Source organism: Saccostrea echinata, unplaced genomic scaffold (genome assembly GCF_033153115.1).
Source record: "Saccostrea echinata isolate AGI-Se365-2 ecotype Australia unplaced genomic scaffold, CSIRO_AGI_Sech_v1 ptg000014l, whole genome shotgun sequence".
NCBI classification, from domain to species: Eukaryota; Metazoa; Mollusca; class Bivalvia; order Ostreida; family Ostreidae; genus Saccostrea; species Saccostrea echinata.
In genome coordinates this window covers 17,233,551-17,251,746 of record NW_026889763.1, presented here as the reverse complement: position 1 = coordinate 17,251,746, position 18,196 = coordinate 17,233,551, and the positions used below count along the sequence as shown (strand labels likewise).

At 33.8% G+C, this 18,196-nt stretch overlaps 1 protein-coding gene across 2 annotated transcripts; it reads left to right on the top strand.

Annotated features, from left to right (window-relative positions):
• The first annotated feature begins 1,593 nt into the window (after window positions 1-1,593).
• On the top strand, window positions 1,594-17,462 carry LOC133186871 (uncharacterized). Of its 2 annotated transcripts, XM_061322247.1 has the most exons (7): window positions 1,650-1,692; window positions 2,121-2,176; window positions 9,818-9,927; window positions 10,425-10,675; window positions 12,475-12,664; window positions 14,190-14,363; window positions 16,502-17,462. In XM_061322247.1, the coding sequence occupies exons 3-7, from the start codon at window positions 9,843-9,845 to the stop codon at window positions 16,741-16,743; spliced, it is 942 nt and encodes a 313-aa protein (XP_061178231.1). In that variant the 5' UTR covers window positions 1,650-1,692; window positions 2,121-2,176; window positions 9,818-9,842; the 3' UTR covers window positions 16,744-17,462. The 2 variants fall into 2 exon arrangements, with proteins under 2 accessions (XP_061178230.1, XP_061178231.1); XM_061322246.1 differs by lacking the exon at window positions 2,121-2,176 and having other exon boundaries at window positions 1,594-1,692.
• Window positions 17,463-18,196: the final 734 nt, after the last annotated feature.

The window sequence follows — 18,196 nt, the reverse complement described above, 5'->3', positions numbered from 1 at the left end:
ATGGAAATAACGAAAGTAATCAAGCTCAAAAGTCCTTTAAAACAATACAAATCGGGAGCAGAGCAAACACGTCCCAGTGGCGGATCCAGGAATCTTGAAAAGGGGGTCCCGACCAGTTTGGGGTCGGGGAAGGGGCCTACGGACACACCCCAAAAAATTGATTTATCAAATCTTATGTATAGTTTGGACACAAAAGGGGGGGGCGGGCCCCCTGCCCCCTCTAAATCCGCCAGTGCATCCTAAAAAACATCAAAGGTGGGATCAGGTGCCAGAATTTTAACGTGATGATCCTCTCCTATTCATGTGGATCTAGTATTCTACATAAAACCAGACGATCAGCTGTTATATAAAAAAAAAAGAGATTATCTACTCCTTTACAGATCAGAACATTTATTTTCTAATTTAGAGCCCATAACAGACAAGTATGAAATTATTACAATAATAAGGAAAGGATATGCCAATGGATAGTATAACAATTGGTAAATGACATTGCTCATTTCAACAATAATATTGTACTATATTTCAGTTAAAAGGAATATACCACATATAAAAAGTGTATGGCTACTATAACATGTTATCATTTATAAATTTGCCCCCAAAATTAAGAGTTTCTTTGTCTTCAGTATTGAGTAACCAAAGATGTTTTTGTTCATCATCTAACGCCGAGAAATTTGGAAATCTTCCCACTTCAATTTGCAATCTGTGACAAGAAATTCTTACTTTACATAGATATTTTCTGTGATGAAATTTTTTAACTACTGATAAATAATTCTCATAACCCCAATTTTGTTTGAGTTTTACATACGTGCTTAATTTACCATCAGTATAACTTTGTTGACTTGTTTACCAATTTTTTACATAATAATCTAATAAGGTTTTATGACAGAGTGACTTAAATTTATGCTTCCCATAACAAATTACTTCATCTTTGATATTCAGTATATTTCTTAAGTAATTAATTACATGTGGATCTATTTTGATATATACAAAACTGGGTGATTCGCTCTTACACAAGTGAATCAGGCCCGTACGAAGCAATTTCACTTTGAGGGGGCACAACCATACATTTTCGGTTTTGGGACTATGAACTACCAAATTTCCTTGACAAGCAAAAAAAAAAAGGGGGGGGGGGGTCCTCAGATATTATTATTGAGGGGGGACAAGCATATATAGATTTCTATAGTATTCTATATATCGGCAAAATTATTGGGGGGCACGCTCCCCCCCCCCCCGGTTCCTACGGCCATGTGAATCTCATATGTTATACAGCACGAGAATATGCCGTCATATTCGTAAGACATAGGCCTATAATTATATGTTCTATTATAGTTACTATACAGCTTTTTTTTATGAAACCCTTCCCCCTCCCCCCCCCCCCCTCCGCCCGGAAAAAATCCTAGATCCTAGCAAATTTCACATTTGTTAATAGCTATATTTTTATGTACTGTTTAATAATCATGTTTGTCGTATGTTCAAAAGGGTCCTGATTGCGAATGAATTAAAAAAGTCTTTCCGGAATATTTCGTGCTGTCCGGAGGCTTTTAAAAGTTATCACAGTCGAACGGGCGATAACTCGATAATTCATTCATTATCATTTTTTCAGATGAGGATCGAAATCTCATGATCTGTTGATGAATGATGAGGTGATAAAGTATTTTATGACAGGATTTGTTTCTCACTAAACCGCTACAGGTACGTAACAACAGATTAGTCTTTTCTTTGTAATCTCTCTGTCGCTGTATGTTGTGTTTTTTGTTGTGATGCTGCTGTTGCAGCGAGATGCAGTTTCGAGACACCTTTGTTTCAGTCAAAAGCGAATCCACTTCTGTAAAAATAATTAAAAATAGTCCATAAAATGTTGAGCATGACTCGGTGATCTGATGAATATACTCTCATAACTGCATAATGCATACATGCCAGAAAAAAAAAAAAAAAACAAGTCTTAGAGAAATAATGGAAATGGAATGCATGAATGACACTAACGCCTGACACTAAGGCCAGAATACAAGTATAACACGTTAACATACATGTATGATTAGAGTTCCTTGGTTCGATATTACATCCAGATTTTGTGACGAGGTTTGAATTGTTGATCGTATTTTTATTTTATGATTTATTAGGCTGGTAGATTGTTCAGTTCAGCTAGAGAACTAAGCATAAAAGGACAGTAAATGAGGTAAAAAAAGAATTTTGTCACTATCAATAATGTATGGTGATTTTCCTTTGTAGATCTAAGTTCTAACCTAATAGATTACAGTAGAATGTTTTGCCATCTAATTAGGCTACCCTTGTATCATTCTTTGAAATCATTATTATGTAATAATCAGATAGTAAAGTAAGGGCAGTGTCAATGATTTATATCAGCTGAATTTTAATATTTTACAATATTGGCTTTGCATTGCATTGCCTGTGATATACAGTTACCCTTAGTGGAACCTTTTGATGTTTCTGTGGAAATGCTCAATACCCATACATATTTAATCAATTAATTATCTGAAACATGAATGAGCTTTACTTGCATTTGTTTGTGATTGATCTGTGCAAACATTATTTTTATCTCGACTGATCCACCACCAGTGCCCTGAGTATCAGAATACACAAGCTGAGAAGTGATGCATTCTATCTATATAATCACATCCTAGAGGATAATTTGATACTCGTATGTATGATACAACTTTCAATCTCCATTTAATTGATATATTATATATGCAATTATTCATGGACGTGATATTCAGTACATCATGAGAGAGACAGCATGTTAACAAGAACAATGAGTTGACATATTTACATATGTAATAGCCAGTCAGTTTAAAAAATATTATTATATAGTAAGTTCATGCATGGTGTCACCAATTTCCATCTCTCAATGTAGAAACAGTGATTTAGGGTATGAGAATACAGAGTGAATCCTTTCCTTAAATGAACCTTTACAGTAGAAAGTTTGTATGTACTGTAGTACGGTTCACTGTGGCTTTTTCTTTTAAATGCATTCTAATACATTCAGTATAACAAAAAAATATATGTTTATTTAGGGTTCGCATCTGTCAGCAAAGGTTTTCGCAGGATAATGGTTTTACGTTACCCTAAAAAACATGTGATATATTTTTATAATACTTTATTTTTTTTGCAATAATAAAAAAATGATAGGATGATTAGTTAAAATGTATTATTTTTATATTTATCTGTATTTTTCTTATCAAATTAAGTATAAAAATGATACAGTACTTATAAAAGTATGAAACAAATACACTGGATAAAAATATTTTTGTATTACTGTAACATATATTATTTTTGTACTTTTATCTGTAAATAATTAAAAGTTCAAAATAATATAAAATGTATTACCGGTATTTTTTTCTGTGCATATTATTTTTGTATTTTCTTATCTGGAAAGAATTAAAAGTAAAAAAAAAAAATAAAAAAATAAAATGTTTTATTTTTGTATCACATATATATTATTGTTGTGTTTTTTTTTTTTCTGGAAAGAATTAAAGGTACAAAAAAAATAAATAAATAAATAAATGAAATGTATTAATTTTGAATCAATAATATATCATTAATGTATTTTTCATCTTAAAGAATTGCTATTCAAAAATACCATAAAAATACAAGAATGATAGATAAAAAGTAATTTAAAAGCTAAAAACAATACAAAAAAAATAAATAAATGAATTAAGCTTTAAAAAGTATGGACGAAAAGTAAAAACAATGGACAACAAGATGTGTTTGTGAAACACTGATGCCCCCATACGGCAACTTATAGCAAAGGTTAAACTTTCTCAAATGCAAATCAAATATGTTGGTACCCAAAGTAAGGTCTTGTCTCGAGGAATATACCTGTGAAATATGAGAGCCCTAGCAGCAACCATTGAATAGATATAGAAAAGGTTAAAGTTTTTCAAAAGTAAGTCAAACATCAAGGTCAAGGTCAAATGGTAAAAAATGATGGTGCCTAAGGTAAGGCCTTCTCACAAGAAATATACTGGTGAAATATGAAAGCTGAAGCACCAATCGTTCAAAAGTTATGACCAAGGTTTAAGTTTTCCACAAGTGTGTCAAACTCCAAGGTCAAGGTCAAAGGGTCAAAGTTGTTGGTATCCAAGGGAAGGTCTTGTCACAAAGATTACATATGTGAAGTATGAAAGCCCTAGCTCCAACGGTTCACAAGTTATGGCCAAGGTTAAAGTTTTCCAAAAGTAGGTCAAACTCCAAGGTCAAGGTCAAAGGGTCAAAGTTGTTGGTATCCAAAGGAAGGACTTGTCACAAGGATTACATATGTGAAGTATGAAAGCCTTAGCACCAACCATTCAAAAGTTATGGCCAATGTTAAAGTTTATCAAAAGTAGGTCAAACTCCAAGGTCAAGGTCAAAGGGTCAAAGTTGTTGGTATCCAAAGGAAGGTCTTGTCACAAAGATTACACATGTGAAGTATGAAAGCCCTAGTTCCAACCGTTCAAAAGTTATGGCCAAAGTTAAAGTTGGGTAAAATTTTGTAAAACTAGGTCAAACTCCAAGGTCAAAAGGTCAAATATGGTGGTACCCAAAGAAAGGTCTTGTCACAAGGAATACACTTGTGAAATATGAAAGCCATAGCTCCAACCAATCAAAAGTTATGGGCAATGTTAAAGTTTTTGTGGACAAACAGATAAACAGACAAACAGGTAGTTTTACAGTGAATTTTGAATTCAAAAATCTAGATCTTCTCTCTGCTTTAGTGTTTCTTCTGTAATATGGCATAGAAAGAAACCTTTACTTTATTGCAGAAGTACATTTTCAGTTTTCACATTGGGGATACCCATATCTCCTCCTATACCACTGAATAAAATTTAATGAGACTCTCACCGAATCTTTATTACATACGTGCCTTGTTTATCACCTATGTTCTGATCAGACAGATATTTTGGGTTTCCCATAGCAAAATTAAGAAACCTCTCTATGCTGCACACTAAAGAGTTCTGATTCTGTGGTATTTTTTATGTAGTAGTTAGAGTACTTTCTGTTCATCAAAACTTTGTTGACTGAGAACATTTTTACTGGGATAAAAGTTCAAGTTACAGCATGTTTTTTACTGTAGTCGTAATTATAATTTTTTTTGTAGAAACTCATGATTGTTTATTTGTTATTTATGAGGCAGAGATAAGAAATGTTAATGTTTTGTTGTAAGTGAACATTAGATGTTTTGAAAGATTTCCTATATATTATGTGACTCAGTATTTTTTAAGTAAAAATAGCACTGTGGCTAATACGTAAGATTTTTTTTTTAATCTATTCATGGCAATCTTTAGTTTTAACTTTGTGTATAAATTGAATACTAAGTATATGGTGATCAGCAGCTTCTTCTGTGCATAAACTTATAGACAGCACCCATACATGTACACAAAAAAATCTTAACGTGAAACTCAAGTCAGCATTCGAGTTTTATTGTTAATGATAAAATATTTTGGTAAAAAAAAAAAAAAAAAGGTGAGTGCCCAGGACCCTGTGACAGGTAAATACTTATAATAATGCATTCTCATCTCTGTGTATTAGAAACCTCTCTCTTAGGCTTTCCATCAGTGTTAGCCAACTGGAGGTTATATTTTAATGATGTTATGCTAATATAACATTTTCCTTTTTTTTATTGACATCTCCAGGGGATATTCTCTTAATTGAGCAGACAAGTACTGAATGTGTCATATTCTGTCCCTTGAATGAGGGTCATATTTCACAATCATGGATAGAATTCTGATTCACAATTTTAGGCAAACATGGAGTCGCAGATTTTAAGCTTCAGGTTGACAGAAAAATGAAGCATTCCATATCAGACTACACTTTTAAATCCCATGATAATTATTTGTGTTGTAAGATTGATGTGAATATTAAAGTGGAAAATTTCAACTAAATAATGCCTTAATTATTGAACGTGATCTTCTTAGACTTGCAGAATATATTACAGCATGGCTCGGAATGTTTTACTGGTGTGTGATAGAGAAAAATTTAAAAAAAAAAAAAAAAAAAACACCTATCAGATTGAAAAAATATAATCAACTGGTATTTTGATCGATGAACAAGGACACAAAGCTCATGTAGGTGAAAACCTTTATCACATACTGCATGGCTAAAATGAAATAATGATGTTTAATCTTTTTGAGCTTTAAAAAAATATTACATTCATGTACCAGTATTTGAAAATGGGGGCAGATTTCCTTGGAGGGTACATTATCGCTTTTTTTACTGAAGGCAAATAATAATGTGGGTAGAGCGAATTCCTAACCTTCCCAGCTCAACATCCTGTATAGAAGGCTGTAAAAAAAAAACAAAAAAAAAACACATGGCCTCAGTTTTACAAAGTCTGTCAAAACCTCTCAGGTTTTACACAGGTAAACGCATGTTTTGCATTGTTTCCCTGTGGTGTACGCTTGCTTCTTTTGTATTCAAACTAAAAAGATTGATTATTTATTCATACACTGCAGCTGCAGGTGGAATCTAGAGACTTAGGGTATTTTCGTGTTGATGTCTATTTTATGTACAGTATTCGCTCCAGTGAACTATTTAGAAAATTCTGAAAGAAGGGGGAGGGGGATGAGATGTGCTTTTTTAATAATGAGTCCAAAATTAAAACATACTTGAGTTAGATATAAATGTATAAATAGAAAAGACCTTGACAGTAATTCTGTGCTTTTCTGCAAGTAAAAGAAATAATTATGTTTTGAATTTATTGTCCCACTACCTTTTTTTAGCACTTTTATGAATCGAACAACACAATTTACAGTCAATAATCAGTTTCATCTTACTTAGTACAAACATTACATGTATAAGTCATAAAGTGTACGTGACACCTAATTAGTGTATGTGTGCTCCTGATTACAAGAGGTGGTGGCAATTCAAAGTAGTGGTCTGTGTGTATGAGTCAGTGTGTTAAAAGGTTACAACAAAGGAATCCAAATGCAAAGTCATAATATTGGAATGCAGGAGTTTATGGGCTTCACCCCCGGGCCCATGTTTGAACACTTGATCACCTTGACCTGAGGACCTTGGCGGTACCCAGACCCCTTGCTATATAGTAGTCCCCCGGGCCCCAATAACACAAAATTACACCTGGGATTCTCAATGCTAGACATTACACATTGTCTCAAGCCACGGTCTGGAGTCTGCATATAGCTCTCTCCTACCCGTGGCTGCTTGATCACAAAAAGTGTCGTAATCTTGAATATTTACGCCTCTATATTGTGACGTCATGTTCAGCCAATGACAATATTTGTTTCCATCGCAATTGAAATCAACAATTTACATCAACAGTATACAAGAAATGTTTCGTATTACTGCTATTGGGTATTGAAAGGCGTCAAAGTTCATTATTAGACTATGCTTTACTCACTTTGGTCAATATTTTAATCAGCTACGAAATATTCTCTTCTCTTTCAACCACTGCCAGAATGGCCGTGGTTTGCAACAATGAACATTTAATACATAGTATACTGGTTTGTTTGCAGTTCATTGAAACAGAAAGTTAGAACACAAAAATATGTGGGAAATATATCTCAAAATGATAATTAAGTGTAGGCACATATTTCAATAAATGATGAAAGATTGCTTATTATATCTACCAAATATGGAATAAAATTCCATCACATATGCCCATATATTGTAGAAAATAATGGATATGGTCTGAAACTCATCAGCCAGGCTTTTGTCATCATTAAGAAAGATTTCTGGCCATCTTTGGGCATGTCCATATTGATACACATTCCTTTGATCATGCAAATAAGTCATTCCATTTGGATTACCATAGAAGTACAACACAAAGATGGACAGAATTGATCAACACGCTGGTCACTGTAATACAATCAGGCATAATCAGATTAGCATACTGACAATGTCCCTGGGTCTTTTCATAAGAGGAGTCTGTGTATTGATTAATTGTATCTCTCTCTGTCATCTGATGGTCATTGTCAAGGAAGGGCCATTGGTACTGATCCCCCTTGTTTATATTGATAGGTCCTCATTATAGAACAGAGCCTCTGTGTCGGATGTTGGATACTTGACAACTATGTACACAGATTAGGATGTAATTTATGTGTTCAAACACTGTCTTTGGGCCTTTGCAGTCAATTGGTATGTACTACTCTTTATGTGGGAACCCGCAATAGTCCAGCCATTGATGAGTTGTATTTGGTATGACATTTGAATTTAGAGAGTGAAATGAAGACATGGGGGCAGGAAAAATATTGCACATGATTGTAAAAATATGGATTCAGTAGGTAGAGTTTAGATTGCTTAGACATTCTAGTTATTTATTCAGTGGAGAAGTATGTGTCTTCCAGTGTCTGTCTGTCTGTCATTCTGCTTATTCAAGAGGTTACATTCAGGTTGTGGGTACACCCCCCGCCCCTCCCCAATCTCACCCTAATTAATGTCATGTCAGTCAAAAGTTTAAAAAGATTTAAGTCTTACAGTGGAAGTCTGCATGAATTTTTGGACACGATATGAGCATGTCTACAGCTACTGTACATATAGTGATGGGAAATCGGAATTTCTTTTATAATCTATTATCGGAATAATCGGATGGACTATATTAATCTATTAATAATCGATTGATTTCAATATAAAATTTGTTCATTTTTGAATGAAGAATAAATTGGCTAAAAATTCTGGAGTGACTTCTAGAATACTGGGTACATTTTTGATATATTTTTTGTCATTGGATTCATTTATTAGATTATTATTTCGGATTTAGTTAAATTCAAAGAAGTATGAATCAAGAAATCATAGGAATAATTTGCTTTTAAGTAATATTTTGAATAATTGATTTTCAAAATTATAATCAATAATCTATAATCGAGGGCCATTTCGATTAGATAATCGATTAATCGGTACATCACTATCTGTACATATTCCATATGCAGTGATGTCACTAATTTTTGTGGGGGGTTTATTTTCATTGTTTTGGTGCTATGAAGAGACCAATGAAATCCTCCTTGAAATTTAAAACTTCTTTTGGCAAATTCCTCCTAAATAATCTTAGAAAAATACTGATACCTTTGTCTGTTTTAACTGTACATTGAAAGGCTTTGTTGCATATGTGTATAAAATATACTTGAGGATACAAATGCAGTGTTGTCTCTAAGAATTAAAATAGCAAGGGACATTAAAAAAGCAGAAGGGGTCTGGGGTTCCCCTCCTAACAGGGGGTTGAAGGTGAATACCAGAGTAATGGGGGGGGATAACATCATTATAGGTGGGGAAATTCCCTGGCCCCCAGGCCCCAGGTAATAGGGACAAGCCTGCAAATGTAACAGTTGCTGTTTAACAGGGGCTAAATAAAGATCTTGATCACTGACCGATGTGTCAATTCATGGCCATAAAATTATTGTCTACTCTAAAATAGTCTGTGCATTGAGCAATGGACCATTACAAGTCTGTAGAGGTAACGGAGGGGACACGCTTTGTGTGTGTGACACCTGATCAGGTTTTCACAGTGCACCCTGATGCTTTTTATCTGGTTATCATAAAGTAAAATTACAAAGCTTTGTGTGATCTGCTTCAGGAAAATCTTTTTTGTTTCATACAGGTAAACTTTTTTCTTCACTGACTGTTTCATAAACAGCAGTGGAGATTATAATTATTGTATCTTTTATGTTTAAATTCAACTCTGAATATTCAAATTTAATAAAAAAAATATAACAATTTGCTGAAAAGTATTGATTTATAGAATGTGCACTTGTCACAGGTGTGCAGGGCTGAACAGTGCAAAAAATTGCAGCTTTCCAAATGAATGATAGAATCTGCTGTACAGTTGTTTTACATGTTTAAAATAAACTTGTTTGGTTCTTTGTAGATGGTGTTGAGATGACAGAGTAAATATGTATGGGAAACACGACACATTCATCGCTGTTGGTGTATTAATCATCTCTCTATTACCATGTTGTCTGTCTGTACAGAAAGCCGGTGAGTTTTTATATACATACAGGTACTGCTAAAAAAAAACTTCATTTATATAAATCTTGATTAATTATTGATTATTATACAAATCATTAGAACTTCATACAAGGATTTTTGATTATATTCTTCACTGAGTGCTGTCTAAGTGACAATAATTATTGAAAGTACCATTAATGTGGAAAGTTTTATGATCGAGGTGAAAAGACAGAAAACATAGATGAAATTGACAAATTAATATCGTCATCTTTCCTGTCCTTGTTGAAGAGCAATATATAGATACTAGTAGACTTTCAAAGTTTTCAATCGCCAAATTTCTAAAACTTGGAAATTGTCAAGCAATGAACCCTTCAATGTGACTACATTTACAGTAGGTATTGATGTAGATAATGTGACCACATTTACAGTAGGTATTGATGTAGATAATGTGACCACATTGACAGTAGGTATTGATGTAGATGATGAAAATTTCAGTGAGTCTGTACACAATTGTTTTTATTTTGTAGTCACAATAGAGGACCCTTGTACAGATGGTCAGACATACACTCTGGGTCGTGATGGCTTGATCGTCATTAAGGCCATTGGGAACAAGTTTTTTACTGGTTCCTGTTTGGTGACTCTTCGAGCAGAAGACCCTCTTTATCAATGCTCCAAGCTGTGTTTCTCTGTTGACGCCTTCAAGCTTCAAACCTGTGGTCTACGTCTTGCCTTTTATGATACCGGTGTGTGGAATTATGGGTCAGCTCCGCCTGCCTGGGTAAGTATTACACACACAGTGACACATCTTGCTATAATGTCTATTGCTGGTTATAAAGCCAAATATGGAGATCATAGATTGAAGAGTTCTAATTTAAGTCACATTCACACTCACTTAACTAGTCCAGACTAATCTGGTCACATCTTAAACTGACAATTCAGACAAGCATTCATAGTTTTTGGAAATCATAATTACAGTGTAGTCAGGACAGGGCCTCAATAATGGGGTGCAAGGACTTCTTGAAGATCTGAAGGGTAATGATTTTTCAAATTTAGATTGAATATCAATATACTATTGATAAAAATCACTGGTTTTACATTTTCTAGGCCATAATAAGGGATTTCAGGTCATTTATCTACATATTCCTTTGTCAGAAAAATAATCTGACTCAGAGGAGGAGAAATTTAAGTCAATCTTGTCTCTGGGGTGGGTGGGGATGGGGGTTCCCTTTAAAAAAAAAATCAAAATTAAGGAATAAAAAGTCACACAGGATTGCAGTCTTTTCCAGACTAGAAATTTTTGTATGAATGTTTGTGTATGACATTCACTTCTGTTTTATTTAAAAGAATCTGATTTTTAAAGTTTTTCACAAAGAGAATAGAAAGAGGATATGAGCCTTTTGTGAAAATGAGAAAAAAAGAAAACTATAGCATGCCAGACATATTTACACAATGGTCCTATGACTATAAAATAATGTGCATAGCTTTAAAAATTCATTTACATATACCGAAGCCTGCAGCAACGCTTCACAATATGACAATGGCTGATCAATAATCAATTATGTAAGTGTCCATGGCATTCTCATGTATCACTCCCAAAAGTAGTTTCATGCTTAGAAATCACAGAGCAGTGACTACCTGTTAAAAAAATCAATCTTTATATCTCCATCCATTTACTGACATTTTCTTTGTCTCTTGATATCTTTGAATTCTATATCTCCTCCATTATTCCTCTGCAGAAGGAGCTGATGGGCTGAAAATATCCATTATTACCTAGCGTTATTAAGAATAGCTGTAAACTAGCTTTATAGATTTTGAAATTGATGTGTCTTCGTCAAACACCCATTAAGGATTTTAAATTGAAATTTTATACACCAGCCTATGATGCTCAGAATCGCTTCAAGGATACTCAGTGGGAAAGTGAAGGTCTATTATTCCTTTATTGGTGTAACATTTCCTCTGGTGTGCTGTACATGCAAAGAAAGGAAGCAAAATAGATTGATCTTATGTCATCCTGTCTAGTAATACACATATCAAATCTCATTTGTGTTTTTTTTTTTCATACAAGATATCGGAGTTTAGAATTTTGTCCCCGGAATCATAAAACATGCTATTTGTAGCCTGAAGTCAAGATTTGTTTATTAAATTAAAGTCAAATACGGTAGTTATTTTACAATCAGTAAGCATGTTGGCAGATATAATTGAAATTTTGACATGTGTCTCAGTCTGTTTCCTAATTCTTGGATCCTGGATGTCATTAAAAATGGAGTTTGTATTAGACAATACTTTTTACTTTACGTTAAGGAATGATGTCCCCAGTAAAAATTGCTTTGGATAAGCATCTTAACAACTTGATGTCTTAGATTCTTTGCCTCAGAGATTTTCTGTTGATATAACTTTTTGTTTGATTTAAATAAATTTATTTTATTATTAGTTAGCTTTGATAGAATCTATTCTTATTCAGACATTTTTCCTGTAGGAATTTTCTGATTGAAATAAAACTTTGTAGGTTGGAGAATTTAAAGCTACAGTGTATATATTTGGAAGTTGGAGAATTTTAATATATGTATATATTTGTAGGTTGGAGGCTGTCAAAATCAGAACATTCAGAATAAGAAATGGTGCAGTAGCGGGAGCACGGCTACGGTTAGACTGGAGAATCTACGTGGGTTTCCAGTCAGTATGGTACAGAAGTACTCGTTCTATATGACAGCGGTGTCTATTTGTTCAGAGGATGCTAGAATACCACAGGAACAGATTGCAGAGTCTGGTAAACAAGACTTACGATAAAGACCTTCACTTCAGATACAAAATACAGAGAAATATAAAAATATAATTACAATGCATACTGAAAGGAAAGTATAGCCATATATCAGATCTATTGCTCAGTGGCATCATATAACATGATATTACAGACAATAAAATTGTTGAAGTAATTTGAAAAAAAAAATGCAATTTTCAATAAAGTAGCTGCAGGTCTGTAGCTCTCTGGTCTGAAATGATGACTAGTGAGCTACAGTGTCATCCATTGAAAAAAGGTATGTTGTGCACAAAAATGTGCATTGTTTTTTCTATTTATTTCTCCCTATATTTTTGCTGCCATCTCAAAATATTACAAACTATTTGTTCCTAACATAATCTTTTACTACTTCCACAACAAACATTCCCCCACAACCATTATTAATAGTCCTCCTTCCTGGAATAGAAACCATTGAAAATTTCACCTATCGATACTGTCATTTTGGAGTGCAAGACAATGTATTACATAAAAGGGAATACTTTCCATCTATTGAATGCTTTTAGTAGAAGTTTTTCATCTAATGTGATGGTGTCAGAAATAACAGTATGGGTATGATTATCATTACTGTTTCAAGCAGGATGGGGGAGGGGGGAAGGGATGTATAGTGATGTAGGTGTCCGTCTTTCTGTAAATCTGTCGATCTGTTATGCTCTGGGGTATCCATCTCTTATCTGCAACTCCTCTTATACCACTGAATAAAATTCAATGAGACTTTCAAAGAATCTTTATTATATACAATGTGCCATTGTGACCTCCTGTTTTACTTTTTAATCAAACACATATCTAGGGTTTCCCATAGCAAAACATGGACATCACCATTCTTTTTATAAAATTGTGGGTACCCTTTTCTTATCCACAACTCCCCCTACTTTATGTTTTGATCAGACAGATATTTGGGCTTTCCCATAGCAAAAAATGGACTTTGTCATTATACATGTACTTAAATGGGAGTGGGAGGTATAATTTTGTGAGCTCAGTGCTCAAAGTACCTCTAGTTTTGCCTTGGATTAGAATGATAATCTGTCATTGGATAACAGATTTACGTACCTGCCTTCAATATTTCTTTGGATGACAATTAGCAGAATTTGGATGGCAACATGGCAGATTAAATGACTATGTCATCAAAATTTACTGAAAAAGATCATGCTAGCATTATGTTTGCATTTACGAACCCTTACCCTAATTTAAAAATATATATATATTTACACTTTACGCATTTGGCAATGCTGGGATTAAGTTTAGAGTAGGGCCCCTTCTCAGTGATGTAATCAGTTAACTATGAGTTGTACAGACAAGAAAATTCTTTATTACTGTAATTGTTTTCCGTAGGTTTGTTAACCATTTGTTTGTAACTGACTGTCCACAGAAATATGACACATTGTTCAAGTTCATGGAGGGCTTGGTTTTGCCTTGCATCCATGGACTTGAACAACTCATCATATTTCTGTGTACAGTCAGTAACAAACTGTTAACTAATAATGTTGTTTATTTTCAGCGTTTGGTGGCAGTATGAGTGTTACTGTCATTATCATCATTGCTGTCCTGGGCTGTGTCACCATATGTACCTGTGTCATTGTTATATTTCTGGTGTGGTACGTCAAACGCCGCACAGCCATGGAACGGGGGCGGGCCCATGATTACACACTTCACATACCACGATCAGCATCAGGTAAGTGGGCACACTTCACATACACAGATAAGTATCAGGTAAGTGGGCACACTTCACATACACAGATAAGTATCAGGTAAGTGGGCAACTTCACATACACAGATAAGTATCAGGTAAGTGGGCACACTTCACATACACAGGTAAGTATCAGGTAAGTGGGCACACTTCACATACAGATAAGTATCAGGTTAGTGGACACACTTCACATACACAGATAAGTATCAGGTAAATGGGCACACTTCACATACACAGATAAGTATCAGGTAAATGGGCACACTTCACATACACAGATAAGTATCAGGTAAGTGGGCACACTTCACATACACAGATAAGTATCAGGTAAGTGGGCACACTTCACATACACAGATAAGTATCAGGTTAGTGGACACACTTCACATACACAGATAAGCATTAGGTTAGTGGGCACACTTCACATACCCAGATAAGTATCAGGTTAGTGGACACACTTCAGATACCCAGATCAAAATCAGTGGGCACACTTCTCATACTGTGATCAGCATCAGGTTAGTCTGCTCACTTCACAGACCCAGATCAACATCAAGAAAGTGGACACACTTCACATATCATGATCAACATTGGGTTAGTGGGCACACATCACATATCAAGATCAGCATCTGCTGGTCAGTGGGCACACTCCACATACTGTACTTAACATCAAGATATTGGACACACTTCACATACCTAGATCAACATCAGGTTTATGAACATATATACCAAGATAAGCATCTCCAGGCCAATGAGCACACTTCACTTACTGTAATCAACATCAAGTTAGTTGGCGGGCACACCTCACATACCAAGATCAACATCAGGTTGGTGGGCACACTTCACATTCTGTATTCAGCATGAGGTAAGTGAGAAGGTCAAGGAACAATTCAATTCAATTTATTTATTGACAACACCAAGGATCAATTACTAATTCAAGGATCAATTACTAATGTTTAACGGATGCCTTTTGCGGTTGGAAATTTTTGTGATTTGACCCCTAAAAGGTAGCAAATTAATTTCTGCGTTTTCATTTTCTGCGGTTGCATTATACGGCAAAAAATTATTTAAGTGATATGAACACCAAATTTTAAGAATTGACAGAACACTGTTTACGTGTTATAACTTTATTTAAAGACATATTGATCAATGGTGCATGGGAACTGGTACTTCTTGTTAGTCTGCACAAATTATTTTCACTTACATTTTATTTTGTACATCTGTAAGCTTACATGTAATTCTTTTTTTTTGAAAATACAGTAAGAAGTTATGAAATAACATTAATTTAGGTTGACTGACATATGCACCACTCAAATGTATAAAATATTTGAATAAAAATTGAAGAAAAATTTTGCAATTGTAATTTTTGCAAATTTGTCTAATCTGCAAAATTCTGTAAAAATTGGACAATCACAGAATATACCTGTTATACAGTATATCTTTGCCAGCGCCGCTAGGAAAAGATCATGTGTCATACATATTTGCTTATTCTTCCAAGAGTGCAAAATAAATATAAGAAAAAAAATATATTCATCAAAATTCAATCAAATTTAGCATAAGTATAAGTATGGTACAATACTGAAATTTTTCCTTTTATTGAAAAATTGTTTTAAGGCCAAATAAAAAAATATGTGTGGTTCCGGTTACCCGAACTTCCCTATTTTATACCCCCGACCCTAAACTTTTTTTCGGCAATTTTCATATTTTTTCCAGAATTTTCTCCGATTTCCTTGCAAAACATCATTTCAACACATAGTGCAAGTTTTTAATAGTGTTAAATCCTAAGCAAGCTAGCATGTAGGTGTCCCCTACCAATGCTGACTAGTATATTATCACACCACATCTAAATGCCACTTGCAAAGCAGTGATAGGTATTATTTAGAGAAATTAAGAAATAATTTTGTAAAAAAAAAAAAAAAAAAAATCCCTACCTACCTGTCCTAATTTTTTTGGAGGTGTAACCGGAACCACACATATTTTTTTGTTTGGCCTAAGCTAAAGTTGCCTGGAATATACTATATAGGTACTGAGTTAGTGTTTCTTAAATATATGTATTCCTGTATACATGTATATCATTTTCAACATCACTGAGAGTTTTGATATCTTACATTTTATCTTGCTTTTCCTTTCAGAGAACTATCACCCAGTACAAGCCACAGACAATGGTTGTCATAGTGACCAAGAAACATTTGATTTAATGAAGGAGTCAGTGCAAAGTGACAGAATCTGGCAGGAACCCAGTGCCCCTCCCCAGGAGGGTGAAGGAGAGGGTCCCCAGGACCAGAGACCCCCCAGTTACTGCAGCACTCCTCCAGAATACAGACCTTTTGTCCCAAATAATGAACAGGCATCCTCAAATGAAGAAAAGGTTTGAGGTCAGAGGTCATGACCTCATCTACATTTCATTCTTACTGCATTAGAATTGTATATTTACAAATGTTTTCTGTGAAGTATGATTCTTGAATTTTAGAAGTGAATGCTATTAAGAAATATTCATAAAAAAGCAGTTGTAGTTCATTTCTAGTTGGAAAACAACAAGCATTATCAGGATATGAATTCTATGAAGTTGTTTGTATTCCCTTAATGAGTCATAAAAGCTTTTGTTTGTCAATTAAACTGTGCTAAAAGCTACAGTATAATAAATCTTTATGAGATTAAGTGAAAATTGTATTTTCTTATATGTATAATTTTCATTGTTGAGGATGTATTCTTATTTCATGTTGTTGTTGTACATACATGTAGATTTGTAAGAATGATACGCAAGAAAAGTGTTCCACAATTAATTCGCAATGTATGTACTACACAATTGTGAAATGTCTTATTGTTCATATAAAATGTTTTAAGATTGATTCACTAATAGAGCTTTGTTATGATACAAGGCTTCTATCAATGTTCCGTGTTAAAATCAATTTTCCAGGTAGTTTCTTATTTAGCCTTATATGCGTGTGCTTAAAAGTTATTGATGATCAAAGAAATTGAAGTCTTGTTCATTTTAATTGTGCCATATGTGAGGCATTGATAATGTAGTTTACTTGCATGTTGTACAATGTATGTGTGCTAATTTTTTACAGGGCATTTTTCCCCATTTTTTTTTTTTATTTATGGTTGAATCTCTAGTTATTGGTTTTGTTTTGTTATATATACACAACATCTTTTTAATTTAGAAAAGATATAATAATTACTGTAGAGGCAAAAATTTTCCTAGTGAATTTAGTTCATTTTTTGATTAACCAAAGATAAAATTCTTTAAAAAAATAAATACATGATGAAATTTTTTGGCATGGCATTGTACACTACAAACATCATGTACATTATTAAACAGCAGTTTGAAAACAGCAAGATTAAGTCTTTATTTAATATTAATATGAAATTTCTGCAAAACCATCAAATTTAACCTTAGGAAAATTTCTACTTGTACAGTATTTTATGTTATTAGAACATGTCTGTGTTTGGGTACACAATGTGTTTGAAAGGTTGTTTCTTTAGAAGTATTTTTTTTTTATTTGAACTATTTATGTTACATTAGTTACATGTACCTTTTTATAGCACTCATTGTTATCTCATTTAACCAAAGTTTTTTGAGTAAAAACAGCATTTGTATCCTTGGCCCATCATGTGATACATTGAATTTGGTGTGTGGTAACTGATAGAAATAGATCAAGTAAACTTCAGTCTCCCATAACAGTTTTAATGGAATAATGGTCCTTGAATTTTGAATTTTTCTTAACAATGTATATGAGACATCCTGAGTTTTGGTTGATAACATAAGTTTGATAAGAAAAAGGTCATGGGTCAAAGGTCAAGGAAGTATAAAATTCGTACTTGGT

What these genes read in the sequence shown, in the direction of transcription:
- LOC133186871 (XM_061322246.1), top strand. Translation starts at nt 9,843, where the DNA reads ATGTATGGGAAACACGACACATTCATCGCTGTTGGTGTATTAATCATC. An exon ending in TCTGTCTGTACAGAAAGCCG is followed by an intron (nt 9,928 to 10,424) that starts GTGAGTTTTTAT and finishes TTTATTTTGTAG; the next exon opens with TCACAATAGAGGACCCTTGT. An exon ending in GGAACAGATTGCAGAGTCTG is followed by an intron (nt 12,665 to 14,189) that starts GTAAACAAGACT and finishes GTTTATTTTCAG; the next exon opens with CGTTTGGTGGCAGTATGAGT.